Raw genomic sequence first — 15,321 nt, 5'->3', positions numbered from 1 at the left:
CCCAGATTTTGACCCCAAATTATTGTATTTATTCATCAAAGATTCTGAAATTTTTTTTTACCTTTAAGCATATTACATGGTTTTGCTATAGTTAATTAGATAAACCAGTTGCAGCTAAATGAGAGGAAACCCCAACCGGAGAGACATAAAAATATATGTATTTATATATATTTATATATACATATGTTATGTTAAATGCAAGGAAATTTCAAAATAACTAAGTTAAAACTGTTTTTTATAAATACTTCTTTTATGTGTGTTTGCAACTATAATATTATATATATTCTTGATTCTTTTAGTATTGTTTTTGCTGCATTCTTACCTTTGAATACATAGATACTTGACCAAAATAGCCAATAACTTCTGGGTTTTTATTGTTTTTTTCCACGACTCTGGAGAAAAAAGTAGATATAAAACTAACTTTCTAATTTCTTTATATTTATTTTATTGTATTGGAGGTGTTTTTATTGTCGAAATGTTAGATTTCGCAGCATGACGTGCAGCCTTTAACTTTTGGTGAATCTGTAAGAGTCAGATAATGTTGTAATAAGTAAAATAAAATTATCCATAAAATTGGTTTAAAACATGATTTTCTTGGTCTTAAAGTGGGACCTTGACTCAGAAATGTTTTTCACCACCATCACCATCATGTTTCAGCTTTTGATACGGTCAAATAAAAACGAGAAGAAGCTGAAAACCAGCAAATGATCACTGAAAAGTGAAACGTCTAGATGCTGCTAAGAAATTAGGCTGTTAAACATGAAGAAGTCGCCTTTAAACTATGTCCATGTGATGTTCTGCCAGATGAAGCCCAGAATATTTTCTGTTTCAGTGCTGTCTAAAGTTCTGTCTCACTTCCTTTACTGAACGCAGTGACAGCCTTTGGACCTGGACAGTAGGTCGCTGGTTTCCTGGCCGCAGCTTTGTCCTTTATGAGGTTCCCGCCAGGACTGTTGCAAACATGTTGTAAATTAGATGTTGCAAGATAAACTTCTCCAATGACTCTGCAAACTTTTATTGCTTTTATAGATATGTGCCATTCCCTGTTTAGAGATTTCCTTTCAGTAGCAGGAACTAAACATCTTCCTGGTCAAAGATCTTGCAGCTCCTGATTAGCCAATAGGCTCTCAGTCAGCCTCTGCAGGAACCAGGTCAATGCAAGGGTCAGATTGAGGAGGATTTTGATCAGTTTTTGACTGGATCAGTTATTGACCTGACTAGCATTTGAACTGTAAGCTATTGCTCGGGCCAGAGATTGGCTACAATAATTTTTTTTTACCAGTTATATCCAGCTAATAACTAGATCCTCTGTGGACTAGAACCTTACACATGAACACGCAAACCGTGTGCAAGGTCCAAAACGAGTGCAAGTGAGAGAAATGTCTCTGGGCCTTTGACCAGAGAAGCAGTTGACCAGGACCAATTAACCAGACCAGCCATGATTGGAACCAGTTATTGACTGAATTTCGTATATCTATTAGCTGGAGCAGGTTTTAAATGCAACCAGCTGTTAATTCAGTTCATTTAATGTGATTTATGTAGCACCATTTCCCAACACATGTCATCTCAATTATTGGAATAAGGGTTTGACTGGAGCAAGTTATTTGACTATTTTATTTAAACTAATCTATTATTGACTGAATAAGTTGTTAATTGGAGCAGTTGCTTTGGTGGTGGAGGTTATTGAGAGAACATGCTGTGGGTTCAGTTTATTGTGGTTTTACTGGGAGTTTGACATGAAGGAAGTGACTTTATAAAATAATTCTGCACCTTATCTGTTAGAGGAGATCCAGATAAAAAGTTTTCAGATGGACTGTTGATGAGAAGTGAAGAAATGTTTTTTTTTATTTCCTGTTGGTTATTGATTAAAAACTAACAAACAGATCTTTAAAGTGCACATAGAGGCGTTTTATCCAGGGAACATTGGCTTCAAAATGCTGTTGGATACCAAGTATTTTCTTTAGCTTTCTTTAGATTTGTTTTCCAGCTTGAGTGGTTGAGTACCCCAACCTATGCATGGTCCTACAGTTTGTATGCTGGCTGTAGAAAGATATTAGAAGGCCTTGGTTTGTTATTACAAAACACAACAGCTCAACATATTCTCATTATCAGTTCGTATGAAATCGTACAAAAAGTTATTTCGTAAGTTTTTGACGTTTTTCCTCGAAAAAACAGATCAGTGCGCATGCGCAGCCAGACAGACGAAAAAAAAAGCAGATCCACGGACGGACGTAAAACTGGGAAAAACGGTGCAATAATTACTTCTTCATGACTCTAACTAGGTTTCTTGATGTTTTGGATCTTAGGGTTAGGGTTAGGGTTAATTGTAGGTTAAATGTTATTGAATGGTGCGTAAGATGCGCATGCACAAGAATATCTTGTCTCGAGGCAAGACGTAAAAATGCGACGAAAAAAACGTCAAAAACGTACGAAATTACTGTGCATAACTTTTCGTACGATTTCATATGAACTGATAATGAGAATACACTGAACAGCTAATGGAGAACAATCACTGACCTTCAAAAATTGAGCAAATCTATATCACTTTGAAAACCAGCAGAGGATATTTCTGGATATATCACCTTTTTCAATCCATCCTTGGAAAAATTTGGATGCCTGATTTGGTTGAAAAACATCCTGATGAAAGCTCTACCTCCTTGAGGAGTGTTGGCCTAATGGTTAGAGTAACCGGTTTGATCCCCACAGCCTCCACTCTGGGGTCCTGAGTAAAACCCTTAACCCCACACTGCTCCCTGGGCGCCGCACATAGCAGCCCACTGCTCCCAAAGGGGAAGGGTTAAATGCACAGGTAAATTTCTACAATCTGAGATCAATAAATTTCAATTATTATAATCAACATGTCATTCCAAAAAAGTTATAAAAAGTCCACTGGACTTTGTGTCCAAGTTTAAAGACGTTGGACCAAAAGCAAAACCTTGTTTGCTAAGTCAAAATAATGCTAATTCTGACATTTTGAAATGAAAAAGCTTCCTGGATGGGAAGCGAAACGTCTTTCTACTTGGAAACCAAGTTCAGTGGATTGTTTTCTAACTTTTTTGGAATGACTAATATCTGGATGACTGAAAATCTTCACCAGCATATTACAGTAACATGTTGGATTTTTACCTGTAATGGGGGATAGCATGGTCATGAAGCGAGGCTCACCTGAGAATTCCCCAATCTTATTAATGTCAATTCATAGCAGTGAGGGAGCAGTTGCCCCCCCCCCCCCCCCCCCCCCCCCAACTTAGTGTTTAGAAATTATAGTCCATTAGTCTAACTTGACCTGCTGTGGAGGTCAAAATAATGTTTTTATCCCTAGTTAGCGGGAGTAGTGGTATTGATTGGAGAGTAGCACATTTACATCCTGACACTTTGAGTGTCTAAACCCCACAAAGCTCCACGGTGCTGCTCACTAATCAATAAATAACAATTGCAGTAGAATTGCAATGAAAAAAAAGAAAAAAGCTGACTGTTATGACTGTTTGTTGAATTGTTTCTTTGGACCTTGATGTGTTAAAATAAATCCACTCAAGTTATTGTTTCTTATCAGATATATAAAAAACAAGATGTAGCTGTTTGATGTTTTTTTCTTCTTTTTTAACAGCAATAGGTGGCAGCATCATGAAGCTGAACCTCCATCAGGACATAAACTATAGATTATCATGTTTTAAGATCTCTAACTGTTACCGGCTAGCAGACCAGAGGGCACAGCATTAGTGAACATTTGTAGCTCACTGATGACGGCTGTGAGGTCATGGAGACTCATTCAGTCCTTCGGAGTGAAACAGCAGAGTGATTTCCTCTGTTTAGATCTCCAGGAGATGGCTCTCAGTGCGTTTGTGGGCAGCTAGAAGCTTCCTGAAGGAGGTAAACACTCAGGCTGAAGCTCCCAGAGGACCTGATAGCTCTGATAGCACATGTTTGTGTTCAGAAGACGATCTGATGGGTTCTAATATGGGAGGGGAGGGAAACATATTCTTAAAGCAGTCCTGAAGACGTCTCTGACACAACTGGAAAAAACTCTATAGAGTTTATCTTTATATAAAGATCAAGATAGAGTTACAATGCATCAATGTTGTGTTTGGCTTTTATGCTTCTACTTTTTTGCTGTGATTCCCAGCAACAAGATTTTAGATCCTCTGATGTTATTTATTTCTGCTTCCATTCAGTCTCAGAGGGAAACTGTGGGCCTTGTTCTTCTGGCCAGCTAACACTAGAAATCTACTCGGCGCCTCTGAAAAACCAGCAGTTCTTCTGATTGTTGTCTCAGTCAGAAGGTTAAGTTAAGGAAAAAAAGGTTTAAAAACACTGAACCAGTTAAAACATCAGAGTGATTTCCTCTGATTTTTAAGGGGTGAAGGAGAAAACATCGCTTCCTGTTATAACAATCCTTGAACGCCTTTTCTGTTCTGGAATAATGCGAGAAACTGGCCAGAAAAATGAGAACATTTAGTTATTCTACAGGAGACTCAGGAGTGTTGGAGGCATTTCTTGAGGGTCATCAGGTTTTTCGGACCTTTGTCTCCTCCAACATATCATATATTGACCCTGTTACATAATATAAGTATAAGAAAGCATTGTTCTACACTGTATATTGGGCTTTTAAACATGACTTGAACATCTCGTCTTTAAAAACAGTAAAAAGTAGCATAAATACAGTGATCTACATATTACATCATTAAGAAAGTGCTACATAAAACGGTCAAAGTAAAACGATTCACTTACTGATGATGTGAAGTTAAAGTCACATATGGTTGTGTTTCCCATCTTTCCCACTCAATATTCCAAGGATATTCCAATTAAATTTACTGCGAAGTCTGAAATTCCAACTTCCAAGAACAAATGGAACGCACCATTTAAAACGGGGTATCAAACTAAAGTCCTCTTACAGCCACTGGAAAAACTCAAAATCTAGATAAGTTATTTTTTCTTAAAATAAATGCATTTGTTCTTAGATTGAGGAGGTAAAAGAGACATTTTGCCAATGGAACAAGACAATTTACACTTAAAATAAGAAAACACAATTCCATTGTCTTATTTTAAGTGTATATTATCTAATTATATTATTCTAAGAGTAAAACTACTCATTTCATTGGCAAAATATCTCGTTTAAATACGCTTAATTTAAGACGTTTTTACTTATTTCTAGATCATTTTTCCAGTGGGTGGGTATCCTATAACCTTAAGATACATCCTTAATACAACAAACTTGAATCAAATTGCTTAATTACCTCCTCAGCATGGTGTCCAGTTAGAATAGAATAGAAAATCCCATTATTGTCCCACAATGGGGAAATTCTGGTGTTTACAGCCGCAAAATGATTATAGAAAAAAATGGTCACTCAAATATCGACCTTAGAAAAATGTATAAGAATAACACAATAGTGAAGACTTAAAAGATAAAAAATTAAATATTGTACTGTAAAGTGTTTTAACAATATAAAGACTTCTGGAGAATAAATAACCAAAATACAGCCAAGGACATTTTTCCAGTAATGGATATTTGAAAATAGCAGCAGCATCAGAGATTTGCAAAATGACAGCAGCAGGTTATTAACTGACTAAGGTAGAAACTGTGCAAAACCAGCATGAATGTATCAACTGATTGTTGGGAACAGTGGTGGTTCTAGAGTCTTCCAGCAGCTGGGAGGAAGGATCTGTGATAACGCTCCCTGGTGCATTTAAGGTACAGCAGTCTGTCCCTAAAGGAGCTCTCTAGTTCTGTACCAGCTTCATATATGGGGTGGTAGACATTATCCAACAGAGATGTTCATTTAGTTGGGATCCTTTTGTTTCCCCCCTCCTGCACTGAGTCCAGAGAGCATCCAATCTGTAAAGTTATTCTGATGACCTATTTATTTCATTTCATTAATTGTTTATATATGTATTTTAGTTTTAGAAGTTGTAACATACAGGTTTGAGGTGAAAGAAAGTACCTAAATGTTTGATGTGAATCTGATTTTCTAGAATTTGTTGTTGTGGATGTTTTTACAATTGTTTTATGCTTTTATTGAAGTTTAGAGGAGATTAGATGATTATGGGTGAGTCCTTCAAAACATCCCAGCACTAACTTTTATATCCTGCACAAAGGTCAAGTTTAGACAAATGTTAAATAACAACCAAAAAAATGGAGACAATTTGCCTGTAATTGGCAGTGCCACCATTTATATGGGCGGGGCCTGTAAGCCTGTAAGCAAATAGAGGAGTTGCAATTTGCAGACAGTTGAGTCTGACGGCATAAACCAGCTCTAGTTGCAGCCAGACTGGAAACAGGATGAGATTCCTCATGGAGGTCAACGTCAACGCAGCACAGACTTGAGGAATATTAAGTCCAACACAGGCACACGATGACAGGTGAGTCCTCGTGTCCTTTTCAGACTCTCCAGGAAATTAGGATTTTTGCGATTCAGGTTTTAATTCATGCTGTTTCTGCAAGATGTTTGGACCTTAAACCAGGCTCAAATGGATTTACTGTCAGAGAGTGAAACCTGAGACAAACTACCGTCACCTATTGATGAGCTGCTCATAGTTTAAATGATCCACAAAAACAGTTCATCAGCAGAAAATGTGTAATTCATTCTGCAGTCACTGATGAAGAAACAAAATTTCCCAGGAGCTCTTTAGATGTTGGGGTTCAGGTCAGATGTTCTCAGTAGGTTTGAGGTCAAATGTGAAGTTGCAGTTCTGATTCCTCGGATCAAAGCCTGATGAAGATTTTTCTCCACTCAGACCAGTTGAAGTAAAGCAGGAATTTAACGTTCTTGTGTGTTTTTGTGTTTATACAACATGGGAGGAGTTCTTCCTGTTGGTCTGCAGCTCCATCCACCCAGGCAGACAGAGATCCCTTCAGACCAGGGATCCTTCTGCAGCCTATCAACACAGCTTCACTTTACATCAAGATGTTCTCCTTAAACGTATAATATCATCAACCAGAATGAAACTATGCATATTAAGCATTAAACAAAAGGAACTCATCATCATTCTACAGTATGTCCTTGCACAGTTTTCTGGCTATGTAATTGTAAAAGATTGCTTTTCTGCTTTCTTAAATCAAGATACCTCAGAATGAGTGTCAAAATGTCACATTAACCAAGTAAACCCATTTAAACTTGCTCAAGCAGAAACCCTAGTGTCTCAGCAGAACCAGACTGGGTATGTAACTGGTGGTACAAAGACAAGAGTCAGGATTTGCACTACTTGCAGGCATAGCAGGACCTCACAAGGCTACCAGAAGGAGCACCAGCCTGTTAGACTGAGTTTAAACAGCTGCTACAGGCCCAGAAATCTCTCCCTAGCCAGAGTGAAGGACTAGACTCAGGAATCTATGGGAACACCCAGTAGCCCAATGAGCAATAGATCTGGCACCTCCTGGACCTGGTAGGGGTGTTCACTCTATACTGAGGTCCTCCTGGACCTACTGGGAGATAACAGACTCTACCACAATGGAGGACTGTGACAAAAAAAAAAACAAAACAAAAAAAAAGATTTTATCAATATGATTGAGTGAGATTGTGGATGTTGGAGAAGGGTTAGAATTGTGAGAAGGTTTCAGCCTTGGAGTCCTGAGGATCTGTGCAGAGCAGCTCTGTTGGATTTTGCAACACCTTCTAAACCTCAGCCTGATCCAGGAGACATTTCCAGTAATATGGAAGGTTCCTTTTTTTAATGATAGGACTCGTGCGCGCCTTGTCATGAGAGAGGGGAGGATGAGAATGGCTGATGTATAGTGAGATTCCGTCTGTCAGTTGGGTAGGTGGGTGTTTCTGCTGGCGGGTGTTAACGTACAGCACACACACAGAGATGGAGAGTGAGGAGGACTCCTGCAGCAAAACTGCGTTTTCCACATGGGAATACCGGTGTTACGTCGAACTGCGTTTCCCCATCAGATACGGTTTCCTCTGCATCTCCGCACAGCGCAGGCGACACGATTCACCGCGCAAGCGACAGGAAGCGTGCATGCTCGCTCGTAACAGCCGTCCTGTGAACGATCAAATGTTAGCCTATATAGAGAAAGGGGGATGGATGGATGGATGGATGGATGGATGGATGGATGGATGGATGGATGGATGGATGGATGGATGGATGGATGGATGGATGGATGGATGGATGGATGGATGGATGGATGGATGGATGGATGTTGCAGTATCTATAACAACCCAAACACACAGGATTTCAGAATTAGACATCCTCAGTTATTAATTTCATAAACTCACCAGATCTGAACGCCCTGTTTAAAAGCTTCACACCAATGAGTAGAGGTAATGCAGCCTGATGATATTTACAACGCATCAGATAGCGTTCCCCCCCATGTTAGACAGGGGGGAATACTATCTGACAGGGTTTATAGGCCCGTCAGATAGCGTTCCCTCTGATGTCATTTACGTTGAGTTGCAATAAATGCTAAACTCTCTGCAGGTTCTTGTCTTTGTCGTCCGCTCTATTCAGCTGGCTTTGGAAACACACCACGATAAGGTGGGGGCCGGGTGGGGAGGGTTACGGGGGCGAGAAACGCAAAAGTAACGCAATAGTTACTTTTACTAGTAACTAGTTACTTTTATTGTGGTGTAACTCAGTTAGTAACTCAGTACTTTTTGGGAGAAGTAACTAGTAACTATAACTAATTACTTTTTCAAAGTAACGTGCCCAACACTGCCCCCTGCAGTTTGATTATCACCATGGCGTTGGAGTTAAAGATACCGCCTGGTTCCACGAACCCACTTTCATTTCAAAAGGCCAGAAAGCATTGTGGGGATCATTTTCTTTGATGTCCTTTGATTCCTCGCTTTAACGCAATTTAGTCTGATTTTCTTTACCAGGAACTCCAGAAGACCCCAACAATGGCCTAGATCAAAGACTCCTGACAAACAGTATAATCAGTAGCACAGGAGGGTTGTATTCTCACCATTACTTTTTACTCTGTACACCTCCAACTTCCAGTGCAAGACAAAGTCCAGTGATCTGCAGAAGTACTCTGATAGCTAGAAATAACTTGGTGTTCACCTATATAAGACACTCAACTAGAGACGCAGCTTAGCAGTAATCTTGAAGCTTATATCATCCAGCGGTTGTAGCAAGATGCTTCAATTCTTTTATAAGTCTAGTGTGGAGAGTGTGATGTCTTCTACCATAATCTGCTGAGGTAACATCATAAAAAAAAAAACGACTTAAAGAAGCTCCACAAGCTGACAATAATCCTGGCTCTGTTCTGGGAACCTTTCTAAATGATTTCACAAATGGTAATTCTTCATAAAATGAAGAGTATTATGGACAACAGTCTTCATCAGACTGTTGAACCCCAATAGAGCATCTTTAGTGAAAGTTTTCCTCCAGATGCAGTGAAAGATCCTTCCTGTCTACAGCTATCAACATCTTCAACTACCAGTTCAATAAAACCCTATGTGTTAGGAAAACATTTTATTTTCCCTAATTTTTGATAAATATTTTATTTTAAACTGAGCTCAACTGGCTACTCGTTTGCACCTGAGTAGGATGAAGACTGAGTTGAGATTTGAGATTGAATGTTGATATTTATAGAGTCTTGTTTGGTCAGAGAAAGAGAGGTTTGAAATATTAAAAGATATAGTTCCTTCATAAATGTCAGGGCTCCTGATGGGTTCGTCTGCTGAGATCAAGAATAAGATGAACATAAATGATGAATCTAAATGAAGCCTTTTGTTTTACGTTGGCACTTAAGCTGTGAAACAATCAGTATAGTCTTCTTAAAACTATTGGTTTGATTATAATGTGGAAATGATGATTGACTGCAGCTGGGTGAATAAGGCCCTGGTGTGAAACCCTTACAAGGACAAGTAAGGCTCTATAGATGTCCAGCCGTGGGGAAATGTGTAGACTAACAATTGTTCAAGTCTTTCTGTACCGAAAAGCTCATTGTTAGACAGTTTATCTTATTCTTACAGAACCACCGCCCCAAAACTGAGTCTCTTGCTTTTCAAGGCAGACTGGTTCTTGTTAGGATCCTCCCATGCAAACCAAATCCAGTTGAGAGACCCGTCTATGGATGAATGAGAAGCAATAAGCATCTAGTTGCCACAGTCCTATCCAGGAAAACAAGGTACAGCCTAAATAGAAATAAATGAGACTTCCGAACCCATCAGCCTGTGCTGCAAGGCAACTCTGGCTATGAACTACCCCTTAAACTATCTCTGCTCCAAAACACCTGCTTCAATTCAGTTTATTTATAAAGCACCAATTCACAGCACATGTCATCTTATGTTAAATAAACCCCCTTTAAATGTTTTAACTTTTCCCCTATTGGAGTCATTTTAAGTTTAATTGGATTATCAAGATTTACTCCTTTGGATTGTTTATCAATTTAAGTGTATTAAACTATGACTCTGCTTCCTGGTCTGCATCCTGGGTTGTAAGAGTTGTCCAAAGTGGGATGGATGCCGTCTCTCCGAATCAGACCAGGTTTTCCCCCTCAATGATTTCCATACGATTCAAATGATTGCTCCTCCTCAGCAGTCATCCATTGCTGCAGAAGCCTGTTGATCACATAATTGTTCAAATTACTAGGTGTGTGGCAAAAAGAAAACACCTGGAACATGCAGATCAGGGGTAACTGCTGAGCAGAGCTGGAAACCGGTGTAACAGACAGCTGGAGGCCAAGGCGTTGGTGGCTTCAAATCTAATTGGTGAAAATAAGCCATAGATTGTCCCTCAGGGTTCCATAAAATGGTTTGTCGTTGTAGTAGACATGATGGAAGACTTTAAAAGTTACATGGTGCCTTGAAGCCTTTCATCTTGAAGACATGGAACATGATTTTGTGTCCAATCAGACAGAAAACCGTGTAGGAAGAGATTGCAGCACCTATTTACTCTCATAGAGCGTCAATGGGGATGAACACACCAAGGGGGGTTACTCCGATAGAGATAGACCCCCGGTCTATTTCTGTTTGACTAAGTGTTAATTCTGCAGCAATTTCATGGATCTGACAGGGAGAGAGCTAAAAGATTGCTTTGAAGGAAATACAAAGTGAAAGCTCTAAATCACACGTTTGGAATCACACACAGATCGCAGGTTAGACTGGGATATAAACAACCAATAAAGCAATTTAATATGTAGAATACATTACACGTAATAGATCAGAAGGATAAGGAATGGATAAAGTCAAACAGTGACCCTGTTTGAGCCTCACTAATCAAAACAATGACAGTACAGGACATGAAGTGAATCACTCTCCTCCTTTTATGAAAAAAAAACCTAAAACAAACTTTGACAAACTTCAACTTTCACTGCCCCACCAGTACCTACAATATATAAACCGTCCCACAGCCTTTATTACTGTGTTTTTATTCTCTTTAAGTGAAAAAAAAAAACTGCACAGAGCAGATCTATGGCTTCAAGGACGCTCATGGAAAAAAAAATGTATCTGAGCTTAAAAAGTAGGACGCAAACTCTGTCACCCAGACCTAATATGGTGCATTTCTCTTCTCTTTCTCTGACTCTGCAGGACCAAACGTCGCAGGGCCCTAGCTCACCCATATACGCAAACGTCTCCTCCCTGAAGAAAACTTCTCAGCCTCAGATCTCTATCACTTCCCAGCCCCCTGCAGACTCTGAACCTTCAGCAGCAAATGATGCCGTCTTATCTACCAGCTCCTCCTCCAGCAGGATAAGCCCCGCCTCCCCTGGGAGCCCACAGGATGTATGGCAGGTAAGGTGGCCCAACTCCAGGTGTGTTTTAGCTATTCGTGGAGAAATATTCAAAGCCCAAAGGAACTAAATAGTTGATTCTGAATGAAACCGTAGAAAACCCAAACTATTGAGTGACTGTTAGATGAGCTGCTGGCTGAAATGCAGAAAAATACTTACGTTTTTACATTTTTCTGTCAGGAGATAATAATGGCTTTATTTTTAAGTTTTTAGGTCTGAACAGAGGACTTGTGTTTAATCTTTCCCCTAGTCTGAGTTCATGTTACTCTGAAATAATTAAAGTTTGATCAGATGTTACCTGAGATCGTCAAGTTTCCTCCTCTGGGATCCGGTTCCTTCTGGGGAAAACCTAAATTGCTCAAAAGTACTTCAGCAATGAGACTTTTTCCTTATCAACATCCTGGCTCTTCCGCTAATGAGAACTAAAGAGTCAATTTAGATAAAAAAGACAAAGGAGCTGAAACCATTTGTCTCTTTCTTTTAACAATAACCTCATAATAAAAAAGGAGCTGCATCATTATTTTGATGCAAAAGTACCCAAATTACAGGAAACTGCTGCAGAGAACATTGCTGCTAAAGGAACAGCTTTACTATCTGATATAGAACTTTACATCCAGAGTTTCAGTTGCAGAAAGGAAGCCTCAAGACATCTAAAAGAGTCTCCATCCACCACCCTCTTATGTTGCTGCCAACACAGAGCATGCACAGCTATATTCAGTGGATCTGCAGTACATTGAGACAGATTTTCTTTTTCACAAGCTGGAAAAAACAGATGATTTCATCTGAGAAAGCTAAAAAGGACAGAATTAAAGGTCTAGAAAGATTAAGGACGATCAATCTGCAGAAGGAAGGCTCAGAGACACCATGTTACAATATAAAGATGTCTCCTCCTAAGAAACTACGACAAACTGTTTTTATTTGCCTTCAGTAGAATATGACTGAAATGTTTAAGCCACAAACCAAAAATGTTGCTGCAGAGGCTCTGATTTTTTCCATCCATGTCTGCTCAGGAGCACACTGATCAGGGGAGTGGAAGGAGGTTTTATTACCATCCTCTGACTAGACAGACCACCTGGTCGGATCACCGAGTTCATCCACCGACCGGTGACATGGACCCATCCAGTCCGCTCTGCCCAGCCTCCTCCCAGGTATCCCAAAGCTCCTCCAAGATCGGTAACACCTAATGGTCCTGCTCTCTGACCTCCGCCTCCATGTTCTCAGGGTTCTGGTGACTGGGAGGAGGTGACGGACGGGCCCACAGGCAGGGTCTACTACTACAACCCAAACACAGGAGTCACATCCTGGGATCCACCTGACCCAAAGTCCCCTTCATCTCCTCCTGGATCCAAGGCTGGCACAAAGCAGGATTCTGGCCCGGTAAGAGCCGGAGATTATCCTGGATTATTCTGATTTAAGACCCTTAAAGTCGGCATTAGTGATTTATCTTTTAAAAATGTAGATCTAAGTGAGATAGTTCAGACTTTGTTGTATTAACAGTTGTCTGTTTGATGGTTTTAAGCCTCCTCTACCAAAGGCGGATTATCCCGTGGGCAAACATTGCGATGAGGAAGACTCTGTATTTATGGTATGAAAGAACCTCAGTTTTCCAGTATTCCACCTTTCTCTGGATTAATCTCTACTTTGTGCTCCCTACATCTGTAGAAGCCACTTCCTTCGATTCCAAGGGCTCAGCTGGACCTGAGGGACCCGACTAGCCAACATAGGCAGCATGAGGTAAGCAGTCATAGGAATATTAATCCGATCTTCTCTGGAAATGTTTTAGATCAACTGGTTTATCTGTTTTTTTAAGCAGAGGCTGGTGGGAAATGGAGTTTCTGTTGGGGGAGGAGCTCCCCAGGCAAGGAGCTTAAGACACAGTATCGCTGAAGATGTGAGTAAAACTAGACTGTAGGCTTCATGATCAGGAACTGTCTTGAGTGTTGAATCCTAACATTCCTGCTTTGTTTCATTCAGGTATTTTCCCCTGGACACAGAAGGATCTCCTCTGACCTCACAGACGCTTCCAGAAAGCCTTCTCCAGACAGTCCACAGGTACAATTTCTCAGCGCTGCATCCCTTTCAGACACCCTCCCAGACCTTCATTACATCATTTGCAGATTTATTTGGGAGTCTGTAAATCATTTATTGATTTTCTGACATTTCATGATTTCTTGAACTCCTTTCTTCAGGTAACGACTTGTTCATGGGTTCACCAACTCACCAGACTTGTCCATGTGTTTACTGACTTGTTCAGCAATTTCCTGAATTGCTTATTCATTTGTCAAGCTGTTCATTCATTCATTAACTCATCCCATCATTTCCTCCTTCTATAGTTCCCCAATAGGTTCAGGCTGAGGAGGAATCTATCCAACCACAGCCCAGCCCCCTCCCAGCACCATGTAGGTTCTGACTGGCTGTTGGAAGTTAGAGGCAACATAGTAAAATCTACTAACATTTCTAACATGTCATTTGTTATCAGTACAGAACTTTTTGGGCAGCTGAGAACTCCTTGCATCCCATTTTCCAAATGATTTTAACAAATGAAATTCTTAAGACACAATTATTCTGATGATCTCAGTTTAATGAAGACTTTTGCCCAGAAAGTTCCTAAGCGTGTGGCCTCTAATCCCACTAACCACTAATCATTAACTTTTCATCCTGTCATCTAACAGCTCTGATGTGCTTGGGTGGTTCTGTTCTTCATTCTTATGTTTATTCAGGGTTCTTTAGGTTTTTCCAGTCAGACTCTGTTACATACAGCAGTTTGGTCCAAACAGAACATATAAGTCCATCGCCATCAAACATGTCCATCGCCATCAAACATGTCCATCACCATCCAACATGTCCATCACCATCCAACATGTCCATCGCCATCAAACATGTCCATCACCATCAAACATGTCCATCGCCATCAAACATGTCCATCATCATCCAACATGTCCATCGCCATCAAACATGTCCATCACCATCCAACATGTCCATCACCATCCAACATGTCCATCACCATCCAACATGTCCATCGCCATCAAACATGTCCATCACCATCAAACATGTCCATCGCCATCAAACATGTCCATCACCATCAAACATGTCCATCACCATCAAACATGTCCATCGCCATCAAACATGTCCATCACCATCAAACATGTCCATCGCCATCAAACATGTCCATCACCATCAAACATGTCCATCGCCATCAAACATGTCCATCACCATCAAACATGTCCATCGCCATCAAACATGTCCATCACCATCCAACATGTCCATCACCATCCAACATGTCCATCACCATCCAACATGTCCATCGCCATCAAACATGTCCATCACCATCAAACATGTCCATCGCCATCAAACATGTCCATCACCATCAAACATGTCCATCGCCATCAAACATGTCCATCACCATCCAACATGTCCATCACCATCCAACATGTCCATCGCCATCAAACATGTCCATCACCATCAAACATGTCCATCGCCATCAAACATGTCCATCACCATCCAACATGTCCATCACCATCCAACATGTCCATCACCATCCAACATGTCCATCACCATCAAACATGTCCATCGCCATCAAACATGTCCATCACCATCAAACATGTCCATCACCATCAAACATGTCCATCACCATCAAACAT

The 15,321-nt window shown here is 40.3% G+C and overlaps 1 protein-coding gene across 3 annotated transcripts in view; it reads left to right on the top strand.

Annotated features, from left to right (window-relative positions):
* The window catches only part of LOC119781805 (rho GTPase-activating protein 27-like), a 45,780-nt gene that overhangs the window by 18,400 nt on the left and 12,059 nt on the right, over positions 1-15,321 (top strand). Inside the window, exons 4-11 of one of the 3 annotated variants that reach the window (XM_038282391.1) lie at positions 11,478-11,681; positions 12,691-12,828; positions 12,902-13,057; positions 13,200-13,265; positions 13,343-13,414; positions 13,491-13,571; positions 13,655-13,732; positions 14,014-14,079. In XM_038282391.1, coding sequence (XP_038138319.1) covers positions 11,478-11,681; positions 12,691-12,828; positions 12,902-13,057; positions 13,200-13,265; positions 13,343-13,414; positions 13,491-13,571; positions 13,655-13,732; positions 14,014-14,079 — 861 coding nt within the window. The remainder of the gene's footprint in view (positions 1-11,477; positions 11,682-12,690; positions 12,829-12,901; positions 13,058-13,199; positions 13,266-13,342; positions 13,415-13,490; positions 13,572-13,654; positions 13,733-14,013; positions 14,080-15,321) is intronic. The other 2 variants (XM_038282400.1, XM_038282409.1) reach the window with 2 other exon arrangements.

This window comes from Cyprinodon tularosa, unplaced genomic scaffold, assembly GCF_016077235.1.
Source record: "Cyprinodon tularosa strain WSP-4 unplaced genomic scaffold, ASM1607723v1 ctg104, whole genome shotgun sequence".
Lineage (NCBI taxonomy): Eukaryota > Metazoa > Chordata > Actinopteri > Cyprinodontiformes > Cyprinodontidae > Cyprinodon > Cyprinodon tularosa.
This window is presented reverse-complemented; position numbering and strand designations above follow the sequence as displayed.